General features: G+C 46.7%; 3 protein-coding genes across 4 annotated transcripts; 2 read left to right on the top strand and 1 right to left on the bottom strand.

The window, feature by feature from the left end:
* Nucleotides 1-248: 248 nt before the first annotated feature.
* LOC133128063 (thioredoxin reductase-like selenoprotein T1a) lies at nucleotides 249-5,298 on the bottom strand. Its single transcript, XM_061241301.1, has 6 exons — nucleotides 4,986-5,298; nucleotides 4,048-4,158; nucleotides 3,756-3,882; nucleotides 2,361-2,448; nucleotides 2,016-2,173; nucleotides 249-1,512 (listed from the first exon to the last, which is right to left on the bottom strand). The coding sequence occupies exons 1-5, from the start codon at nucleotides 5,120-5,122 to the stop codon at nucleotides 2,049-2,051; spliced, it is 588 nt and encodes a 195-aa protein (XP_061097285.1). The 5' UTR covers nucleotides 5,123-5,298; the 3' UTR covers nucleotides 249-1,512; nucleotides 2,016-2,048.
* A 2,632-nt stretch (nucleotides 5,299-7,930) lies between these two features.
* Nucleotides 7,931-11,871, top strand: LOC133128064 (stress-associated endoplasmic reticulum protein 1). The gene is made up of 3 exons (XM_061241302.1): nucleotides 7,931-8,147; nucleotides 8,710-8,785; nucleotides 11,211-11,871. The coding sequence occupies exons 1-3, from the start codon at nucleotides 8,064-8,066 to the stop codon at nucleotides 11,249-11,251; spliced, it is 201 nt and encodes a 66-aa protein (XP_061097286.1). The 5' UTR covers nucleotides 7,931-8,063; the 3' UTR covers nucleotides 11,252-11,871.
* Nucleotides 11,872-12,367: 496 nt separating this feature from the next.
* On the top strand, nucleotides 12,368-20,953 carry LOC133128062 (choline-phosphate cytidylyltransferase A-like). Of its 2 annotated transcripts, XM_061241298.1 has the most exons (11): nucleotides 12,368-12,482; nucleotides 12,623-12,670; nucleotides 13,147-13,454; nucleotides 15,160-15,272; nucleotides 15,446-15,542; nucleotides 16,054-16,170; nucleotides 16,752-16,903; nucleotides 18,154-18,232; nucleotides 18,332-18,474; nucleotides 19,610-19,798; nucleotides 20,460-20,951. In XM_061241298.1, exons 3-11 carry the CDS (start codon nucleotides 13,373-13,375, stop codon nucleotides 20,613-20,615), a joined length of 1,128 nt encoding a protein of 375 aa, XP_061097282.1. In that variant the 5' UTR covers nucleotides 12,368-12,482; nucleotides 12,623-12,670; nucleotides 13,147-13,372; the 3' UTR covers nucleotides 20,616-20,951. The 2 variants fall into 2 exon arrangements, with proteins under 2 accessions (XP_061097282.1, XP_061097284.1); XM_061241300.1 differs by lacking the exons at nucleotides 12,368-12,482; nucleotides 12,623-12,670; nucleotides 13,147-13,454 and adding an exon at nucleotides 13,474-13,835 and having other exon boundaries at nucleotides 20,460-20,953.
* The last annotated feature ends 2,290 nt before the right edge of the window (nucleotides 20,954-23,243 follow it).

The raw sequence follows: 23,243 nt of genomic DNA, 5'->3' as shown, positions 1-23,243 counted from the left end.
CTTCAATGCAAATTGTGAGGAAAAAAAATTAAAATAAAATATGTGCAGAACTGCTGAGCGTTCTCCGCTCACTGTGACCAGCATAAAAGTCCTGGGCAGGACAACTTCAGCGCATGTGCAACATTCCTGTTCACGTGCGATGCCCCTTGGCACACATCAAATAAGACATCATTTTCCATCATAAACTGCCCGGAGTGCGGGAGGAAAACAAAATAATAAAAAAGATTTAATAACCAGGACACACACGGTTTCCAGTTAGTCATAATTACATTTTAATTTCTCTCTCAGTTCCATATTTGGCTATAAAAACAAATATAAAACATTACAACAGTTAATGAAACTAATTCAAATTGTCAAGTAAATTCAAATTCAGAGCAATTAAATAATTATAATCTGGCTTGTTCTGGTTATTTGTTTGTTATTTTAGTAATCTTCCGTAATTCCGTAAATATAAAACAATCAATGGGGATGTTAGGTTATGGCGGGGGCGGCAAAACTATGCAACAGAGGCATGAAACTCCTGGAGGGCCGCAGTGTCTGCTGGTAACTGCAGGTTCCGGTCAATCATCAGCCAACTGTCACCCTGAGAGCAACGTGTGGATTCTTTAGCCAATCAATGACTTAAAAGTAATCACAAACGAAAAACAGTTAAACCAGCAGACACTGCGGCCCTCCAGGACTGGAGTTAAACCTGCAGACACACCAGCCCTCCAGGACCGGAGTTAAACCTGCACACACTGCGGCCCTCCAGGACTGGAGTTAAACCTGCAGACACTGCGGCCCTCCAGGACTGGAGTTAAACCCGCAGACACTGCGGCCCTCCAGGACCGGAGTTAAACCTGCACACACTGCGGCCCTCCAGGACTGGAGTTAAACCTGCAGACACTGCGGCCCTCCAGGACTGGAGTTAAACCCGCAGACACTGCGGCCCTCCAGGACCGGAGTTAAACCTGCAGACACTGCGGCCCTCCTGGACTGGAGTTAAACCTGCAGACACTGTGGCCCTCCAGGACCGGAGTTAAACCTGCAGACACTGCGGGCCTCCAGGACTGGAGTTAAACCTGCAGACGGTGCGGCCCTCCAGGACTGGAGTTAAACCTGCAGACACTGCGGCCCTCCAGGACCGGAGTTAAACCTGCAGACACTGCGGCCCTCCAGGACTGGAGTTAAACCTGCAGACACTGCGGCCCTCCTGGACTGGAGTTAAACCTGCAGACACTGCGGCCCTCCAGGAGTTAAAACTGCAGAGTTTGACACCCCTGCTATATAGGATTATTGCACCAAATGGGCAGCAGTAGTGGAAAGAAAAAAAAAGAAAAAATTAAATAAAATAAAGAAAGGGAAAAGCCATCCCGATGGCACGGACCCCCGTTGTCCCGTTTGGGGAGGGAGGGACCCCAGGCTCAGTGAGGAACGATGGAAACATCCGGCCTGCACCCGCAGTCAAACCTGCATTCAGCACAGACCTTCATAAGGATCGCCTCACTGCCTGAGGGCACGCCCTCCTCCAACCTGCAGGAGAGAGAGGGAGAGGGAGAGGGAGATTGAGAGAGATTGAGAGAGATTGAGAGAGATTGAGAGAGATTGAGAGAGATTGAGAGAGATTGAGAGAGATTGAGAGAGATTGAGAGAGATTGAGAGAGTGCGGGGGAGAGAGAGAGAGAGAGAGAGGGAGAGGGAGAGAAAGAGGGAGAGGGAGAGGGAGAGAGAGAGGGATTGAGAGAGATTGAGAGAGATTGAGAGAGATTGAGAGAGGGAGGAGAGAGTGGGGGGAGAGAAAGAGAGGGGGAGAGAGAGAGGGAGATGAATAAACCAGCTCACTCCAAGCACACAGAAACAGAACACAGTGGATGGAAACAAACACTGGCATTGCAGAGAGGTGAGAGATATGGTCAGTAAGTGGGCTACCGCTGCTCTTAAAAATCCCACTGAGTGCACCTTCATAAGCCACTGCATGTGAGCGACTGCTAGGGAAGGGCACGGTAACGTGCAGTGCAGAGGGGTCCAGGACGTACGGGCTGGGGGGCGGGAGGGGGTTCGCAGGGGGGCTAGGACCGCTGGTGAGGAAGAGCGTCCATGGGCACGTTCATCTTCATCTCGTTCTCCAGGATCTGCACCAGCTGCTGCATGGAGGGCAGGTGGCCCGACTCCAGCTTGGACCACACCGGCATGTCTGCACAGAACCACAGAGCAAGAGATTAACCCTCCCAATCCTAGAGCCCAATGCTTGGACCACACCAGCATGTCTGCAAAGGATTTTATAAAAGAAAAAAACAGAACTCATCCAACAGAAGAGCCTCAGAACACTCTTTGCCTTCCCACTTGCTAATTACAACTCTGGAGGAAAACTCACAACTTACCGTTCAGTGTGATTTCAAAGGCCCCCGTGGACATGCAGTGGTTTTCAAGCATATTACTGAAGAAGAACACCATCATACACGCATATATCTGCCAGAGAAAGAAACATCATTACTAAAAAAACGTGTAGGTTTTGCAAGAGTACTGACAAAGATCACACACGATGAAGGAGGCGACATGCTTCCTACAACAACTGACACAATCTGAAAAGTTGGGTTGCTGCTGTGGACTGGCAATAAATCCACTGAAGTGCACTTATCGCTTTGAGGAGGCTGCATGGAAGGCTTTTTCCTGAACGTTCTAAGTCACTCTTCTAGAACTCTGTTGCTTTAAATTATCAGCAGCGATTGTTACATCAGCATTAGAATGTTCAGTCTAGAACATTCTGATTACATACTGTGATCTCACAACTTAAAAGGGATAAAAGCAGGGAAAACCAGCACTGAAGAGTTAATGCAAGGTGCAGCCACCCTCGAGTATAAAAGGAAAAAGAAAAAGGAAACACTTGTAATGTGTGTTTATACTTTGGGTGAGAGAGCAACCGACACTATGGTAACCGGTCCACTGGGGGGGCACTAATTTAAGCCACGGGGGGACCGCTGTGGACCGAGAGCCACCCACACCCCAGGCCCCGGGGAGCAGAGCCCCGGGGAGCAGAGGGTGGCAGCAGTGGATGCAGGGAGAGCGCGAGGCATCGCACAGCACAGCACAGCACAGCACAGCACAGCACAGCACAACACAGCGAAATCCGCCAAACTGTCGCCGTTTAGCGCGGTGCCGGGTTTAGGTTCCCCCCCGAAGACGGACCTCACACATCCATCGATTCTGCCCTTCTGATGGGTGAAATGGCAGCAGGCACCATTCTATCCGGAGTTTAGCTTGCAGCTCCTGTACTGTTGGGAATGACTCTATGGTCAGCCTGTCCTGCGAGTAATGGTGTGAGCAACAGACGCCAGGCTGGCAGGAGTCACTCTGTGTGGCAGAAGAGGATTGTGGGAATACCAGCTGGACTGCGCAGGCCAAGCCTGTCTGCTGCTCCACAGTGAAAATGTGTAAATCAGCCTGCTGCACCGGGCCGAAACCAGGCCTAAACCAGGCCTAAACCAGGCCTAAACCAGGCCTAAACCAGGCCTAAACCGTCCACATAACTCACCAACATGGCTGGGAGTATGAGGGCCGGCGAGGTTGGCCACCGCAGGGACATCATTAACGGAAAAAAACAAGGTTGATGCAACCAGGCGCAAATCTAACCACACACACGTGGAGTGTTAAATTTTCGGCTGCCATGGCAACCCCCCCCGCCCACTGTGGTCGCGACAGTTCCCAGGCCGCCCGATGGCCCCCGCCCCCGCCCCCGCCGCCACATGGACATTTCCCCACGGCGAAGACCTCCCGACCTTGTTCTCCTGGCCCCAGGTCCAGATCCCGGGAGTCTGCACGCCAAGAGCGGGGAAGGGGTCCTTTCCCAGGATGACCAGGCCGATCAGAGCCAGCTTGAACATGGAGAGGAAGGACGCGATGTGTCTGCACAGAGCAAGCGAGAAGTCACCCATTAATCACTCCAAATGTGGTGCAAATAAATCCCGAATAAAAAAAAATAATAATAATCTTTTTTTTTTTCTCCATGTTATGTGCATGTACAGTGGGGCCTGGGGACTGTTGCCACGGCCACCGGGCAAACCCACTCACTGGTAGATGGGGAGGGGCAGGTAGTTCTCCCCCTCGATGCGGATGTCTGGGTACCGCTGGTTCAGGACCTGCATGTACTCCTCAAACACCCGCTTGTACCCTCAGGAGATACTGTGGAGCACAGAAAAGAGGATCTCACTCACACACACACACACACACACTCGCATTCTACACATATAATTTACACACATAAAAGTCCGCACATCCATACATAATACTCACATATTGTGAATAACCCCTCGCGGAGACGCACACAAATAGCCAGGCACGAACCAAAGACGCATAGCTACAAACATACTGCAACAAGTACGCGTATGACGTGCGCATGACCCACTAATTTCAATAGTCAAAGGCCGATCACATTTCGTGTGCTGTTTACGATGGTTCGGGAGTACTTGCCAGTGCTAGAAAACTGACAGCTACTTAGCTAGCAAGGACCTGCGACAATGACAGGGAACACGCTCAGCAGATTAGGGGTGGATTAAATCAAGAGACAAAATAACGAGATTACAATGTCAGCGAACTAGTAAACCGTTAAACCGAAACTAGTTAAACCGTTTCAGAACAATGTTGACCATTGCAAGGGCACGCATCTAAATATTACCGGTTGGCTAACGTTAGCTAGCTCATTAACTTACCTCCGCGAACTTGCTAATTAACGTTGGACGTTATTTCCGCTTTATAAGCTAGCTAAAAACGTAATTAGACAACTAGCTCATTTACTCAATGAAACGCTGTTTTTGTCCGATATTACCAAATCATTACCAAACTATATTTTAGCGAGACGTCTATGTGTTAGCTAGGTGACGTTAGGAAATCTTTACAGATTTGTGTCGGCCTAGTCTCCTTCCTGCGATTAGCCGACGCAGCTAACGCTAGCCAGTATGACCATCCAAACCGTCTTCGTTTGTATTCTTAATCTTAATGCCTTCACTTACCAAATCTGGAATTTGAGAAGTGGTCCCGTGGCAAACTGCATCTTTAATTTTTTAACACCACCATTATCAGCGGAGGCGCAGTAGAGAGAAAACACTCCTAAGAAGAGGAGTGTAAAGGACAACCACCGTTTCTCCATTCTCTTCTCCGGTCTGTGCCTGAACCGAGGTCTCTGAACCCTGGTGAACTACAAGGCGTGACGCAAGAATACGTAAAACGTCAGATTAACGTGAAAGCTTGTTAAACGTGAAAGATGTGAACTTTGGGAACTGTAGTCTTACGTGTGATTCAGAAAGTGACGCTTGGTTTAGGAAATTGCACTACGAAATTGAACGTGATGTACACGTCGCTGTTACTACGGCATTGTAAAAGAAGTAACAACGGTAAGGACGGCTTAGGTATCGTTCGGATAATCCGTAATCCCTTTGTAATTCAAACACGAAAAACGGTAAATCTGTTATTTGTTTCAAAAGCAAAAACGGAAAAAACGCATCCGTTTTTAGGCTATTGGTGATCTCCACGGTATGTTCCCCACATCACTGCTGTGTAAAATAGAAGTGAAGTTAGCAGCTAAACTCTCCCGTGTGAGTTACCGTATTCCATATGAACTACGCGCCTCACTGCATTATGGTATAGGTGTAATCGGATAATCCGTAATTCGTTTGGAATTAAAAAATGAAAAAACGGCCAATCTATTTAAAATCATAATTTTCCTTATTGAATTGAAGAATGAAGAACAGTGGACAGCGGGTGAAGCGGAAACGAGGTGAGGGAAATTGCATCAAAAATCAAGCCCTTAACCTCAAATATTTCTTCGCCTCAGATTCAATACAACATATAACATATAAACATATAAACGAGCTAGCAGGTTATTAGGGTGATGATGTCTGTGCGTCAAGTGATGAATACTGCTCTTTTCGGGACATATATAAAAGTTTATTTGAGGAGCAGAATTATGAGTTGGCGACTGGTCAGGTTTTAGCCCTCCTTGTTGCTAATGACATGAATAGAGCATTCCCAAACCTTGAAACATTGCATCGCATTTATCTCATATTTTGTTATGGGGGGGGTTTATAAGTTGATGCGGGTAAATTGACACTGACAACAAAAATAAACTCTGCCTTCATGATGCATGGCTCTTTTTTTTCTAGTCTCGCTGTCAGAACAACTTGATAATTGGCAACATTGACATTCCAGGATCGAGTTTTAAAATAATTGAACTGCACGATAACAGCGCCGCCTTCTGTCCAAAGAGTTAAGCGCAATAATCCACCACGTGATAGGCACAGCCACAGGAGAGAAACACGTCGACAAATCCTGACTGAGACCGCATCACCGTAGGAAACGACGCGATATCAATCCACTACACACGTACATCTGACGGGCACCCCTTTTTGCCGACTTGCCGCAAGTGAAGTATACGTAGTGTGGTGTGTGAATAGGTAGACGCAGCAACGCCACAGCAATATCAACGTGTTCTTAAATGGTAAATGGACTGCATTTATATAGCGCTTTTTTTATCCAAATCAATTCAGAATGAATGCCTCTCATACGCCCATTCACATTCACACACACACACACCAAAGGTGAAAGGTCAGCTCATTGGGAACATTTGGGGGTTAGGTGTCTTGCTCAGGGACACTTTGACACACCCCTGGTGGGGATCGAACTGGCAACTCTCCAACTGCCTTGTCTTATTTCCGAGAGTTGTATTCATTTGTTTGTCCACTAACACAAGTTATGTTGTGTGTTCGTGAGTGTCTCCCTCTCACCCAGATAGACTCTGTTGTATGTCATTTGATGTTTTTATCTTTTTCCCCTTTTTTGTCTTGAGCCCGACAACCACATTGGAAATATAATTTGTTTAGACTTCTACTGCTGTAGCCTATCCACTTCGAGTTATGATGCATTGTGTGTTCAGAGATGCTCTTCTGCATACCACTGTTGTAATGTGTGGTTATTTGCGTTTCTGTCACCTCCCTGTCAGCTTTGACCAGTCTGGCCATTCTCCTCTGACGTCTTTAACAAGGCGTTTCTGTCTGCAGAACTTCTGCTCACTGGTTTTTTCTTCTTCTTTTTGCACCATTCTTTGCAAACTCTAGAGACTAACGTGCATGCAAATCTCAGGAGATCAGCAATTTCTGAGATACTCAAACCACCAACAATCATTCCACGGTCAAAGTCACTTAGATCACATTTTATCTCCATTCTGATGGTTAATGTGAACATTAACTGAAGCTCCTGACCCGTATCTACATTACATTAATGGCATTTGGCAGATGCTCTTATGCAGAGCGACATACAGTTGATTAGACTAAGCAGGAGACAATCCTCTCCTGGAGGGTTAAGGGCCTAGCACAAGGGCCCAACGGCTGTGTAATAAATGATACCAAGGGAGTTGCTGTCCAAATTCTTATTTTTTGGAATCAACTCTTACTAATAAGTTTGGTTCTTAAGTCTGGTGGTTAAGTTAAGGTTAAGGTTGCTGCTTCATTGTAAGAACACATACACCAGTACGTTAAAATAAAAAATTGTTAATATGTAGGCAGAATATATTGTTTTTTAATGTGTTGGCTGTCAGCACTTGGTGGCAGAGTTTGCAGTTAAACATTTAATACACCTTTTAAACCCTTTGTGTGTACACTAACTGAGCGTTTGTATTATTGTTTATCTGCTTATCTTTATCATGCAAGGTAATCTTCTTTCATAACGATTTTTAAAAAGTTGGCCACCTCGTTAAATATGTAATTTATGAACTAACTCCGAAAACATTAGATTTACAAAGGTAATAAAAAACATAAATACTTCAATTTTTATTAAATTGTATTGTTTTTGTGTTAGGCCACTGAAAGCACTGAGGTCTATAGAAAGCGGACTATGTTCCGCTCCAGGCGTGCGGAAAGATACATTTCCCAGGTACTTCGTCCTCCAAGGGGTAGGGCCTAAGTTTGTGTATACGTAGACATTTCAGTTGGCTTTGTCACTTTCTGCTGGAGACCATTTACTATTAAGTTAAAATTTGGTGGGACAACGTTGACATCGTTTCGCTGCAGTTCGAGTATCCATCCAGTCCCGGAAAAATGGTTGCAAAACAGAGAATTCGCATGGCCAACGAGAAACACAGCAAAAATATAACACTGAGAGGAAATGTGGCCAAAAGTACGGTAAGTTTTGGGGTGAGAGCTGGTGCGTTTTCCGTAGTGAACAGTGATGAATGTGGCTTTAACTCCGCTTTATCGATTTCGTTTGAGCTGGTCGGTTTATTGAAGCTTTTCCTATGTGCCTTCCCAGTTATCAAATGACCGTATTTGGCTAGCAAGTTTATTTGAGACCGTCTACGATGTTGTTTGTAGGTCTGATTGGGTTCGGTAGTACAAGCGAGTACTTGCAGTTGATGATGCTTGATCTTTAATGTTCGTTAACTTCGAAAATTAATTTATGATATAAATTCATAAGTCTGTTGCCTTGATGAATGGTTACACTAAAAGAATGTTTCAACGTTGACGTGTGACTTGCGTTAGCTACCGTCAGATATTTGGCTAGCTCACTGACTGGAGGGAGACCGCTAGCATGTTAGTGTCGATTTCTATCAAGTCATTACTAGCAACTGTTTTGTCATAATGGTTATGTGATTTTTCTTCTTTGATATCACTGGGAAACCGTGAACGGCAGTGCTTTTTTAAAAACCAAACGAAAGCCACTTAATTATTTCTTTATCGCCCACAGAGAAACGCCCAGGATGAAAAAGTCTCGGTTGGACCATGGCTTCTGGCGCTTTTCATCTTCGTTGTATGTGGATCAGGTAAGAAAATCAAAGCCAAATAGTCAGTCAGTGAACCCATCTCAGCCGAATGAGCAAATAAGAATAGTCATAGCAGTACAAGGTCCATTCCCCCCGCCCCTTCGCCCCATCCAATGGCGTGTTTGGACCAGCTAGCTTTATTAGGTTTATTCATCCCGATTAAATAATCGGAAAATCCGAAAAAAGGTGTCGGTTATAGCTACCGTTACCCACGTGGCGTCCCTTCAGTGCTGATCTTTGGGTTTTAATTTTTCGCAAAAGTTACATCTTTAAAAAGTGTCCGATGGGCGTTCTGAAGTTTGCTCCTGGAAAAAGCAACGTTCTCGGGTTTAGATTGGGGGATTCGCGATAAGGCCGATAACAGCGGGCCGGCAGTCCGATACCTGAGCCTATCTGTTTGTTCTCAGGCGCATGTGTGGCGCACAGGTGCCTGTGTTCTCGCACAGGTATCTGACTGACCTTGCACACAGCCACTTGTTGACAGACCGGTGTTTTTATGCCTTTAATAGTTTCCCACGATATTAAACTTATATAAACTCCATTCCTCTGCACCCATGAATTCCACAAGACTCTAGGTCTGTCCTGCTTTGGAGGTTCTGCTCCACTAACCACAGCAGAAACATGGAACAAACTCTACACATTGGCATTTTGTTATTTGGTACAGGTTATGACTCAGGAATTGCGCAACACTGTAGGTTGTGTATGTGTGTGTGTGTGTGTGTGTGGGGGTGTGTGTTGGCAAATGCGCAGTGTGACGTTTGCTGCCAGGCCCATTTTCCTCACCACACTCAGCCGGTTTGACATTTGCCATGTTTCCGAGAGCTCCTATCCCTGATTCCTCACCATGCAGTAGGAGTTTGATTATTCACCTTGGAGAGTGAGGTTTACCCGGGACATTCACAGAAACTCACAGCCGCCTGAATCCTCCCGTCATTGCGAAAAACATCTCTTGGACTCTGTTGCTCAGCAGTCTGTAGTGGAGAAAGCACTGCTCCCTTTAAGCTCCGAGGGGGGGAGTAAAGCAGGATAACTGAGTTAGCTGGATAACTGCACCAAGTAAAACCCACAAAGCAGGATTATTGAGTTAGCTGGATAACTGCACCAAGTAAAACCCACAAAGCAGGATTACTGAGTTAGCTGGATAACTGTACCGAGTAAAACCCACAAAGCAGGATTACTGAGTTGGATGGATAACTACCAAGTAAAACCCACAAAGCAGGATTACTGAGTTAGCTGGATAACTGCACCGAGTAAAACCCACAAAGCAGGATTACTGAGTTAGCTGGATAACTGCACTGAGTAAAACCCACAAAGCAGGATTACTGAGTTAGCTGGATAACTGCACTGAGTAAAACCCACAAAGCAGGATTACTGAGTTAGCTGGATAACTGCACTGAGTAAAACCCACAAAGCAGGATTACTGAGTTAGCTGGATAACTGCACTGAGTAAAACCCACAAAGCAGGATTACTGAGTTAGCTGGATAACTGCACTGAGTAAAACCCACAAAGCAGGATTACTGAGTTAGCTGGATAACTGCACTGAGTAAAACCCACAAAGCAGGATTACTGAGTTAGCTGGATAACTGCACTGAGTAAAACCCTGAACCCCTTCAAATCTGGAACATGGACTGAAATAAAGGGCTGTTTGTTCCGGTGTTATTGCCAACTCCGTAATCCTGCCTTCCCATACAGACCTGGGCCCACAGGTCTGTTTCACAAACACGATTACGGAGTTAGCCAGAAAAAAGTGCACAGTACAATCCGGAATCCTCATGAAACTGGAACATGAAGCGAAGAGCCGTTCCGGGTTTTTCTCAGCGCAGTTATCCAGCTGACTCTGTAATCCTGCTTCATGAAACGGTGCCCTGCTTTGTGTGACAGGCCCCGGGTCATTACCCCTGCTACTGTCACGCTGATGCTGACGCTGACATTACATTACTGGCGTTCGATAGATTCCCTTATCCACAGGGACACGCAATGTAACGGCGTCCATTTAGAAGCTGGATACACATTAAACCAGGTTAAGTGCCTTTCTCAAGGGTATAAGAGCAAAACTCTAGCCGGGAATCAAGCCCAGAAACATTGCGTTTACAGGCCCCTGTATCTCAAAGCAGGATTACTGAGCTGGATAACTGCCCTGATTAAAACCTCCCAATCTGGAACATGGACTGAAGTAAAAAAAAGAGCCATTCTGGGTTTTACACAGCGCAGTTATCCAAACGAACTCTGCATTATCCTGCTTTTAAAAAAATGCCTGGCAGGAGGACCGAGATAGCTGTTGGGGATTCGGTAATCCTGCTTTAAGATCCAGGCTCCAGGTCCCTGATTGCTGTGTCTACCCTGCTAGCGTCGCCCTGAGATCGATGCTTGTCCTCGTTCGCTTGTTTCTAAAACCGTTTCTTTATTTTTTTTTTTTCTTCACAGCGATCTTCCAGATCATCCAGAGCATCCGAATGGGAATGTGAGAAGGGGGCTCCGCCCGGCTGCCTGTACTCCGCCCCGCTCCCGGCCCAGTGATATCCCAGCATTCCCCTCTCTGCCCTCCCGATGGACGCCCCCCGCCCACCCGGCAAGGCTCGAGCCATTATCATCCTGCTTCCGTTTCCGCTGTTTGTTTGGTTAATTCGGGGCGTGGCCGGGCCGTTGTGTCCACCCCGAGACGGTCCCTCCTTTCCCTGTGCCTTAAAGTGGACCCCAAACGCGTGCGTTAGAAAGCCATACCGGTCACGTTCCCGCATTCCTGTCTGGGACCCGCGATCAAAGAGCCCAATGTCTCGCACAACTTTTTCTAATCCTGTTTTTAAAATATTTGTAATGCCAATTATGCATCTCTTCTTGACCATGCTGGACTCTACTTTGCCTTCTCTGTACATGATTACAGGCTAATTGCAAATCGTGTCCTCTTTATTCAAGGGGGACTTATTTTTAAGGTGTTTTTTTTTTTTTTCTTTTCTTTTTTTTTCTGGTGGGGAATGGTCCACCTCTTAAGTCTTGTCCAGGATGCGACCACTGAGAAGTCAGTAACTTTATTCCACAGCTCTATGAAATGGAACATAAATTGTAAGCAGTGTATGTCTTAATTATTCCCTTGCGTATTTATGCATCTTAATTCTGTCATGATGATGATGATGCACTCTGGTTCTCTGCATCCCTCGATTTCCATCTTCTTTTTGTTACCTAGAGTAGGGGGTGTGTGCGTGTGTGTGTGCGTGCGTGCGCGTGTGAGTGCCTGTGTGTGCGTGTGTGTGCCTGTGTGTGCGTGTGTGTGTGCGCGCGAGTGTAGTGTTGGGAGGCCCGAAGAGCAGCTGGCTTTCATTCCACTTCAGTCTAACCCAAACTGGTTGCCTTAGGATCCCCACCCGATCTCCAGCTCGGTACAGTTTTACACCCTCCAGCCCACCAGGGGGCGCAGTCGCTACAGGAAATGAAGTTTAGTCTGAAGTCAATTCGCCTGCAGTGGGTGTGCCACACAACAAAAAACCTGCCTTTTCTGCTGATAAAAAAAAAAAAAAAAAGCAAAACCAATAAAAAAAAAAAGGAAACCATGAATGTAGTTTTCTGTTTGTGTATTTCAGGTTGCAGATGTCCATGCACACCCAATTCATATTTTTATTTTTATTTGGGCACGGGGCCAACACACCACAAGAACAGTATAGTACTGGCACATCTTAATATACAGCATACAGAATATACAACGTAAGAATGATCATGCTTAAACATTTTAATGAATGCAAAACAAGTACTTGGAATATGTTGGTGTGTCTGTGTACCATTCACTGAAGAAAAGCACATTTTGCCTTTGAATTCATGGGTATCTTTTTGTTTGCAACTTGCAGGCATATGCTATGACATAACTCTCTACCAGTGCATAAAGACTTCCTTGTGTAAGTCCTCATAACATTTACCTAATGGGTGCAGTGTGAAAATATATACATATTTAACCTCAGGGTAGGTTGACTGAGTACACATGCACAGTTACCCTAACCTGAATGTATTTGGATTATAATGTCTTTTTTTATTTGTGACAAATACACAATACAGTTTTTTATTTTTATTTTAAAGCAATGAAGAAATAAAAATATATATAAATAGAAATAAATAAATGAAGATAAGATTAAAATACCACATTCGTGAATAGTCCATAGCAAAATAGAATAGTTCCTCGATTCACGCCCTGATTTGAGATCTTTATGCATCTAATTATATCGGAAGCTTCAATGAGAAAGGTCAGCCCTTGAAACAGATTTTTTTATTATTTTATCTTCAGTGAAATTCAAAGTACTATTGTCCATACAATTAAACTGCTCGTGCTTGTTTTTCATAGTGTCATTTTTAAACGGGAACGGTGTTTCTATTCCAGGCCACCGCCAGGCGGCAGAAAGAAAGCAGATGGGCGGATACGAGCATTGTATCTGCAAGGCCACCTCACTTCCTCGTAGTTCCTGTATCGCTGTCATCCAACTGGTTCACTGTGTCTTTAAAGCGCACAGTCGATAGCATCTATCCGGCTACATCCCAATATCAACACGCCCGGCCCTCCGCTCACGGCAACATACCGACAGGTTTAGAGACTCCGTTCGGGCCGTATGGCACTACTCAAGACTGGGGCACGGCATCACGGAACTGGCTGTGCTCAGGACAGTGAGTGCTTAACAACCGGAGACCCGGGTACGGACGTGACGTCTATTGTGACTTTACTAACATTAGCCTGTAAGCTATCATATAAAGTCTCACCTACAATGTTAATTCAGAAATGTAAATCCCAGGAACAAAGCAACTAGTTCGTCCTAGCTAACTTATACTAACTTACCTGTTAGTTTAAGTTAAGCAGTTCCCACGACGCGTGTCCTCTTTGCATGATCTTTCAAAGGCAAATCAAGAAAATCTGAGAAGCTATGTCGTCTGCTGAAAAAAAGTTTGGCTCCAGCCTATCTGGCACTTAGCTAGAGCCTATTTAGCCATCGTTACCTTTTACACAATTTTAAATGTCACGACCTACCAATGCTTACACTAACTATGGGGAGATGGCTTTACCTGGTCTGACTATCAGTAAGTAACAGAGCGGCATTATCAGCTCTATCTGTTATATTTCATTATCTGTATGTTTAGCCGTTATCCCACCAGATAGTTATGTCAGTCGGTCTGTTTGCAGGTTTGATTGCATTTGGTAACCGAAGATAGCATGTGGAGGGCGGCTACTGTCAGCCACTTTAGCCAGCGTTACTTTTTACATTACATTACATTATTGGCACTTATCCTGAGCGACGTACAACAAAGTTCAAAGTGCATACCCATAACAAGTGCGCTGAAAGACCCTAGAAGAAAGTACAATTTCAAGTACGAAGGCTTACGTCTTCACTTAATAACTAGCAATATTTCGTGTGCAGGTAGTAGCTGGCTAGCTTATCGATTCAAAACTGCAGGTGAGTTATGAACGGTAATGCTTGAGCTATTTTTGACAGTGGACTTTAGACTCATTTCGTGACTTAGCGTGTAACGTTATGCCTATATCTATTCCATAATTGCCATAATTGTCCTCTGATGTGATTATCGTTATCGGTGACAGTAATGAAATTCTGTGTGGATTCTTGTTTGAACAAAGAAGGGAGACTGTTGTAGCTAGTCTTGTTCCGGGGGAGTTGATTTGTCGGCAGGCAAAGTTTTGCTTGGATCGTGTGCCCTTTAATACCAGGGGATATACATTTTGAGACGGTAACATCATGTTACAGCATATTAGCTGTCTGGTGCATGTGCGTGTTCGTTCTTAAGCCATGTCCCGGTGACATTTACCGAGCCGTCTGTCTGACGGGTTCACTGGGTGCAGTCTCGGGTGGAGCTTTTTTATGAACTATTGGTGATACTATTCTGATCCTGTGATATTTAGGTGAGGTTTAGTTTTGCAGTCATGTCCAGTTTATAAACGTTATTTTCCATTACAGGATAATATAGTCAACTGTCCAAACTAGCATTGGGACATATTAAGAAGTCAATAAAGATTCACTGGTTTGTTCAAGGAAAATAACTTTTGTTCTGCCTGCTGACTAATAAATGCTCTTACTAGCTGGCATGACATATTCTGCCCTTGTCGTGCAATATCTGAATTGTGAATTGTCCTGCTGCTTGAATTGAATAATGGCCCCGTTAATGTCACGACCGGTCGGTCTGTTGTCTTGTGGAATCCGTGGCATGAGGCAGGTCAACAATTTCGGATTATGCAACACGATCCGACCAGTGAAACCTGGCACTCGAGTTTCTTCGCCCTGCAGTGAAACGGCGCCATCTACGGCTTTCATGTCAAACTGTAATGCCAGATCTGCACGGTGAGCATATATTTGAGTAACCTGGATGTACGCAACCTTTTCACGTACTGCAGACATGGAGCCCCACAGCTCGAAACGGCACGTCTCCAAGAAGAGGCGGAGGGAGGGATCCAACGGCGAAGCGGAGGACGGCGAGCGGTTGGGGAAGCTCCCCCGCTGCACCGTAGTAAGTTTGTGTGCGTTCATGAGAGAGTTTGGCGACGAGCGTATAGATTAATATAGTCAAAGTGGTTTGGCAATAAATAAATAAGAAGTGGAGGTGCCCAAACAGTTCCGGTTGGGAGTCCCAGTGGTGAGTGCTTTCTCGCCGCCATGGTAACATATTTGTTTACATCCCAGGGCGTGAGTGATCCTGCGCCCTTTGCAGACGAGCTTGCGTCACCGACCACGCCCTACCTGCGCGTCAGCATGGACGAAGCACGCAAGGGAACCCCACGTGAGTGAGAGAGCACACCCCGAACGTGTTCCACACGTTCTGAATACACCGTCATGCATACCAGACACAATACACACATGCTCATACTCTTACTGAGGTTTGTTTAAGGAATGTGACTGGGCCATCTCTTAACCCAACACAAGATGATGGTGGAATTGAAGTAAACCCTGGTTTAAAATCCATCTTGAAATTACCAGCTGTTTCAAAACCTAGCTTGAGCTGGTCAAACCATGTTGAGTATGCAGCTGGTCTGAACCGGTCAACCAGCTATCAGCTGTTTCAAAACCTAGCTTGAGCTGGTCTGAACCAGTCAACCAGCTATCAGCTGTTTCATAACCTGGCTTGAGCTGCTCAAACTATGTTGAGTATGGAGCTGGTCTGAACTTGTTAACCAGCTACCAGATCAAAACCTAGCCTGAACTGTTTTTTTTGAGCAGGGAACTCTGGTTTCTCTGGTTAACACACGCACACACACACACACACGTGTAAACGCTGCGCTCCCCTCCCACAGCGGAGCGACCGGTGCGGGTGTACGCAGACGGGATCTTCGACGTCTTCCACTCGGGCCACGCCCGCGCCCTGATGCAGGCCAAGCGGCTGTTCCCAAACACACACCTCATCGTGGGCGGTGAGAAACCCTCATTAAACGCCCTCTAAACGTTACGCCTCTGTCCTGAAGATGATAATGTTTGGCGTGAGTTACTTAATGCTTGTTTTCCCTGCTGGGGGGTGTATCCCAAAGCAGGATTAGGGAGTCAGCTGGACAAGTGCACTGGGTGAAACCCAGAGCCCTCTCAAATACAGATACATGGACTGAAGTGAAAAGAGACGTTCTGGCCTTTTACTCTGTGAAATTCTCCAGCTAACTCGGTGATCCTGCTTTGTGATAAACCCCTGGGGCATCTTAGAGCCTAGTGGCTGAGGTGCTTGACTGGGCCCCAGAAGGTTGGTGGTTCAAGCACCAGTGCAGGCACAATACACAAAATCAGTGCAGCTGTTTGGCCCTTGAGCAAGGCCCTCAAACCCAGTGGGGATTGGCCCCTGCTTGGTCTAATCAACTGTAAGTCACTTTGGATAAAAGTGTCAGCTAAATAAATGTAATGTACCCCCCTGGTTGTATATCATTGTAATATTTAAGTTGTTGCTTTATTGGCTAATGAAGCGTCCGCTGTGATTGGTTAATGAAGTCCTCTTCCCCGCTGCGCTCAGTGTGCAGTGACGATCTGACGCACAAGTTCAAGGGCTTCACCGTGATGAACGAGGACGAGCGCTACGACGCCGTCAGCCACTGTCGCTACGTCGACGAGGTCGTCCGCGACGCTCCCTGGACCCTCTCCCCCGAGTTCCTCGCCGAACACCGGGTGAGAGAGAGAGTGTGTGAGTGAGTGTGTGTGTGTGAGTGTGTGTGAGTGTGTGTGAGTGTGTGTGAGTGTGTGTGTGAGAGTGTGAGAGTGTGAGAGTGTGTGAGTGTGTGAGTGTGTGAGTGTGTGAGTGTGTGAGTGTGTGAGTGTGTGTGAGTGTGCATGTGAGTGAGCGTGTGTGCGAGTGAGCGAGTGTGAGTGTGAGTGAGTGTGAGTGAGTGTGAGTGAGTGAGTGTGAGTGAGTGAGTGTGAGTGAGTGAGTGTGAGTGAGTGTGAGTGAGAGTGTGAGTGTGAGTGTGTGTGTGTGAGTGTGTGTGTGAGTGTGTGTGAGTGTGTGTGTGTGTGTGAGTGAGTGTGAGTGAGTGTGTGTGTGTGAGTGTGTGTGAGTGTGTGTGAGTGTGCATGTGAGTGAGCGTGTGTGCGAGTGAGCGAGTGTGTGAGTGTGAGTGAGTGAGTGAGTGTGAGTGAGTGAGTGTGAGTGAGTGTGAGTGAGTGAGTGTGAGTGAGTGTGAGTGTGAGTGAGTGTGAGTGAGTGTGAGTGAGTGAGTGTGAGTGAGTGTGAGTGAGTGAGTGTGAGTGTGAGTGTGAGTGTGAGTGTGAGTGTGTGAGTGAGTGTGAGTGTGAGTGAGTGAGTGTGAGTGAGTGTGAGTGAGTGTGTGTGTGAGTGAGTGAGTGTGTGAGAGTGTGTGTGAGTGTGCATGTGAGTGAGCGTGCGTGCGAGTGAGCGAGTGAGTGTGAGTGAGTGTGAGTGAGTGTGAGTGAGTGTGAGTGAGTGTGAGTGAGTGTGAGTGAGTGTGAGTGAATGTGAGTATGCGTGTGAGTGAGCGTGTGTGAGCGAGTGTGCGAGTGTGTGAGTGTGAGTGAGTGTGAGTGAGTGTGAGTGAGTGTGAGTGTGTGCGAGTGTGTGTGCGATTGAGTGTGAGTGAGTGTGAGTGAGTGTGAGTGAGTGTGAGTGAGTGTGAGTGAGTGTGTGAGAGTGTGTGAGAGTGTGTGAGAGAGACTGAGGGTATCATTTACAATATTGGAGTATTTCCTGCTGTTTACATGGCGCTTCAGTGCTTCCTGGTATCCCAGTGTGCTTTGCTGTTGGCTCAGCCTCAGTTTCCCCATGAAGGAGACGGGCCGGAGTTAGAGCGAGGGTATCTTGTCTTGCTGATGATGATCTTTGGGGGGGCGTGGTCTCATTGAGTCTCAGCCCCTCCCCCTCTCTGCTCCGGACGATAACGGTCTGTAACCTCTCTGACCCTCAGATCGACTTTGTTGCCCATGACGATATCCCATACTCCTCTGCGGGGAGTGACGACGTTTACAAGCACATCAAAGAGGCAGGTGGGTGTCATGGTAACCGGGGGCGGTGGGTGGTTCTGATTGGCTGGGAATTGACAGTGAGGGTTTCTGATTGGCTGTTGTTCCCCCCCCCCCGACCAGGCATGTTTGCACCCACTCAGAGGACGGAGGGCATCTCCACCTCTGACATCATCACGCGCATCGTCCGCGACTACGACCTGTACGTGCGCCGGAACCTGCAGAGGGGCTACACCGCCAAAGAACTCAACGTCAGCTTCATCAATGTGAGTCCCCGCGTGCTCACTGTCCGGACCTTTACGGAGGTTAAACGCCTCACGCACAGGGATACTTCTTACACTACATTACACTTATCCAACATAGAGTTGATTAGACTAAGTACAGGAAAACCAGCCCTGGAGACAATGTGGGGTTAAGGGCCTTACTCAAGGGCCCAACAGCTGTGTGGATCTTATTGTGGCCACACTGGGGCTTGAACCACCAATCTCCGAGGTCCCAGTCAAGCCACCTTAGCCACTACATTATAGGCTGCCCCTACTCAAATATTGTTCTGTGAACTGCAATTAAACTATATAATTCCTATTGATCAGTTCATAAACCAATTTATTAGTATAACTGCTCAAGTCTCTAGAAATATTGTTTGTGGTGGGACTGGATATATGCACTCTCCTTATTCATATGCAAAGGAAACATCTAGCATTCTGAATTGTCTGCTGTGCCCAAAAAAACAAATGACTCAAGACTGGGAAGAGGAACTAATGAACAGGCATGATTGTGACATCATCCTCTCAAAGTTCCATGACATCGGTATTCCTGCTACGTTGCATGTTTCTTTGATACAAAATGTTCTCGAGGTGACACATCCATTATTGAACTAGATCAGTGTTTTGTTAAGCTATTTGTGTCAGTGCATGAGTTTGATGAGTGCATGAGGTGGGTCATGGGTCATGGGAGTGCATGAGTTTGTAGTCCACTAGACTATGCTAGTTTGTGTATTTGAAGAGTCCCTGAACAGTACTAAATGTCTAATTTTGGTGCTGATATCAAACTGTTTAAGAACCAGTGACCGAGTTCCGTGTTTCTCAACTCCAGTCTTCAGGATGCACTTGCCAGAAGGTATTTGTTGTAACCAGGAACTCACACACCTGATTGAACTCTAATCAAGGGCATTTTTGGTGGTGTTTGATTGGCTCAGTCATTAAATCAGGTGTGTGAGTTCCTGGTTACAACAAAAACCCTTCTGGCAAGTGGCTCCCGAGGACTGGAGGTGAGAAATGCTGATCTAGATAGTCCCCTTTCGTGGCCGAGCTGATGGAAACTGGGGCAGACCGCCGTGTAACTCCTTCAGCCCCCGAGAACGGGGCAATGACATGCCGCCATACCGCCCCCCCTGTCTGCCAGGAGAAGAAGTACCACCTGCAGGAGCGCGTGGACAAGGTGAAGAGGAAGGTCAAGGACGTGGAGGAGCTCTCCAAGGAGTTTGTGCAGAAGGTGGAGGAGAAGAGCATCGACCTCATCCAGAAGTGGGAGGAGAAGTCACGCGAGTTCATCGGCAACTTCCTGCAGATGTTCGGGCCAGAGGGGGCGCTGGTGAGAGGGGGGGGGGGGCATTCAGGACCCATTCAGGACCCATTTTGGGTTTCTATTGGTGTGTAGCCAACGGGGGGGGGGGGGGGTATATCGCAAAACAGAATTGCAGGGGGGGGGGCATTCAGGACCCATTTTGGGTTTCTATTGGTGTGTAGCCAACAGTGGGGGGCGGTATATCGCAAAACAGAATTGCGGGGGGGGGGGGGGGGTATATCGCAAAACAGAATTGCTAAGTTAGCTGGATGAGTTCACCATGTAAAACCCGGAACCACTGTTTTTACCGTCCGTGTTCCAGGTTTGGAAGGGTTCCGGTTTTATTCAGTGAATTTATCCAGCTAAATCAGTAATTCTGCTTCTATACCCCCCCACACCCAAGTAAATATGTACTTGTTTTTGGATTCAAATACATCTCACCTGGAGCACTTGAGCCAACCAAGAGGACCAGAAGGCGGGGGGGTTTACAGTTGTTAAGATCATTTCATAGGTTCCAATACACCAGACAAACTCGGTAAAGTGTGGAAAAGTATTTCAATCCAAAGCAATTACGTATTTGCCCTCCTGTTATCTGTGGACATGGATAATCTGCGGTACCGCACTGCAAAATGCAAAAAATAAGTGTTCTAGTCTTATATTAGACTTCAAATCGTATTTCTTTTACCAGACAATCCTGGAGACAGTTGGGACTCATTTCAGGATTTACCAATGGTGTAAGAAAATTTCACAACAAGCAAAATGTTTTCTACTAGAGAGAAAACATGAGATCTTAAGTCATATTATAGGACTGAAATGCATGTTAAGACTAATTATTTTGCTGTGAGAAGCATTATGTTTATCTATCTATGACCTGCTTCTCTTAATAACGTAGCTAACTTGGTGACTTGAAAAATAAGATCTGAAGTCTTGTTATAAGACAAAAACGCACGTTAAGCATGTTTTTGCAGTGTGACGCATTATGCCTATCCATGGAAACGGTGAAGACCAGCCCACAAGATGACTTAAAACTGTCTTAATAACCAAGCTAGCTTGATGACTTTGTACTAAGTGGATGTCCGGGATGAGAGTTTGAGTTGAGAATGTGTGTTGTTCTGAATAAGGGTATGTGCTAAATGAATGTAATCTAATGTAATGTAACGTAACGTAACGTAATGTAATGTAATGTAATGCCCCCCCCCCCCCCCCCCCCCCCTACAGAAGCACATGCTGACGGAGGGCAGGGCCAGATGCTTGAGTTTGAGAATGTGTGTTATTCTGGATAAGAGGATGTGCTAAATGAATGTAATGTAATGTAATGCCCCCTCCCCCTACAGAAGCACATGCTGAAGGAGGGCAGGGGCCGGATGCTCCAGGCCATCAGCCCCAGACAGAGCCCCAGCAGCAGCCCCACCCGCGAGCGCTCACCCTCCCCCACCTTCCGCCTCCGTTCTCACCCGCTCCCCCCCCCTCCTCCCCGCGCCACAGGCCCCTCCCCCCCCCTCCTCCCACGCCCCCCACGCCACCAATCAGCGAGGACGAGGAGGACCAGGAGGACTAGGGCCCCTGGCCCCGCCCCTCCGTCTCTCGCTCAAACCAATCGACGCCGGCCCCTCTACCTGCCTCAATTAACACCTCCAACACTGCCTCCCTCAACCAATCAACACCTCCAATTCTGCCTCCCTTAACCAATCAACGCCTTCCTCTCAACCTGCCTCAACCAATTAACACCTCCATCACTGCCTCCCTGAAACCAATCAACAACTCCAATTCTGCCTCCCCTTAACCAATCAACATCTGCCTCTCAACCTGCCTAAACCAATTAACACCTCCAACACTGCCTCCCTCAACCAATCAACACCTCCAATTCTGCCTCCCTTAACCAATCAACAGCTCCCTCTTTGCCTCCCTTAACCAATCAACATCTAACCCACTTCTCTCTCAGTCTGTTGCTCTCTGTCGTGCCGTGAAAAGACCAGCCCAGGTCACAGGAGTAGCAGTCCCTCAGGACAACAGTGTTACGAACGGAGTGTTATAGTCCCATCCAGTTCCACCTGTCTTTCCAGAGATCCTGCCCGAATTACGCAGACTCCACCTGTCTCCAGGTACGGCGTGTCCTGAGGGCTGTGTCACACCTCGTAATTGGGCTGAGGCAGGTGCCACGTCTGAGTCGCCCCCTGGTGGACGAGTTGGGTCAGTGTGCCGCTTCCTCCTCCTCGCCCCCAATACGCAACCCAGCGAGAACACTGGCAGGGAGCAGGCACGTGCACACACACAGTGTTCAGACAAAACATACTTCTTACACCCGTACCTCTGGCCTCGCCGTCTACACTCGCACCCCTTTCCCAATAATGGGGTGATGCCCATTATTTGCCAACTGTATAGGGACATGCCTCTGTTGTATGCGTTTACTTTACCTCACAATTTCAAGTCTACTAACATGAACCACTGTAAGCACACACACACACACACCGAGGGATACCACTGTTTATTCTGGATTGTTCTGCAGCCCCACCCTTCCTCCTGTGTACTGTCTGGTTCTGTTTCCCCTACTGTGGGAGGAACTCTCAGCCCCTCCCCCAAGTGACCTCTGACCTCCAGTTAGTAACAAAGCAGTTGGGTGTTGGGTCAGCTGTTCCTGGATCAGTGTTTTGGAGATTGTGCCAAGTTCACACTTCCTCTCCCCTCTCTCACTCTGTGCAAAGCACTGGACTCATCCCAATCGCTTATTTTAATCCTCCTTTTTTTTTTTTTTTTCCTTTTCCTTTTCCTTGCTCCTGACCTGGAAATCGATCAAAGTCCGCCATCTTTACAGACTTTCCAACCCGTTAAAAGTTGAAGTTAGGAACTCCCAATCTTGCCTTTGAGCAGGGAAACATGACCGCATCCTATGCAGAGGTTTTTATTTTTTTGGAAAGCCTGACCTATAAATGATCAACCTGTCAATCTGTCACGTCTCTAACTGAGGTTTGGAGGAGCACATTCCATTTGCCTAATTCCCGTTTTCTCGATTTCCTGGCCTCTGCTAACGGGTGGAGCTACTAGAAAAAAGGGGAAGAAAGGAGAAGAATAAAGAGGTGAAAAATAAGCGATTGGTATGAGCCTGCATAATACAACTGCACAAATGCAACAAGCCATAATGTGAAGTGGTACAGTGTTGAATGATGCAATTAGAAGTTTTATTACTTTATTACTACTATTAACACGAGCACTTCTGGGTTTCATTTAATCTTCCCTTTGGGCTGTAACTGAAATGTTTGCAACGGAGTCGAAGGTTCTGTCCAATCGTATCTTCTGGTCTTCTGCTCCACTGTGAACATTAGTACATTTTTACTGGAATGACGGTCTCCATTTTTAAACTCACCATGTACTTTTATTTTATTAAAATGACACAATAATCTATACTTCCAGTAACATAGTTGAAATAGTTTTCTTTTTGTTTAAGTATTGTTTCTGTTGTGATGGCGTTTGATCA

Source organism: Conger conger, chromosome 5, assembly GCF_963514075.1.
Source record: "Conger conger chromosome 5, fConCon1.1, whole genome shotgun sequence".
Lineage (NCBI taxonomy): Eukaryota > Metazoa > Chordata > Actinopteri > Anguilliformes > Congridae > Conger > Conger conger.
The sequence above is the reverse complement of the archived record's forward strand: the minus strand, read 5'-3'. Positions and strand labels throughout refer to the sequence as shown.

Excerpts from the sequence above, each read along its gene's own strand:
- LOC133128064 (XM_061241302.1), top strand. The coding sequence starts at position 8,064 with ATGGTTGCAAAACAGAGAATTCGCATGGCCAACGAGAAACACAGCAAA. Across the intron at positions 8,148-8,709 it reads GAAATGTGGCCAAAAGTACG|AGAAACGCCCAGGATGAAAA; the intron begins GTAAGTTTTGGG and ends TATCGCCCACAG. Across the intron at positions 8,786-11,210 it reads CTTCGTTGTATGTGGATCAG|CGATCTTCCAGATCATCCAG; the intron begins GTAAGAAAATCA and ends TTTTCTTCACAG.
- LOC133128062 (XM_061241298.1), top strand. The coding sequence starts at position 13,373 with ATGGCACTACTCAAGACTGGGGCACGGCATCACGGAACTGGCTGTGCT. Across the intron at positions 15,543-16,053 it reads AGCACGCAAGGGAACCCCAC|CGGAGCGACCGGTGCGGGTG; the intron begins GTGAGTGAGAGA and ends CCCCTCCCACAG. Across the intron at positions 19,799-20,459 it reads TCGGGCCAGAGGGGGCGCTG|ACAATCCTGGAGACAGTTGG; the intron begins GTGAGAGGGGGG and ends TTCTTTTACCAG.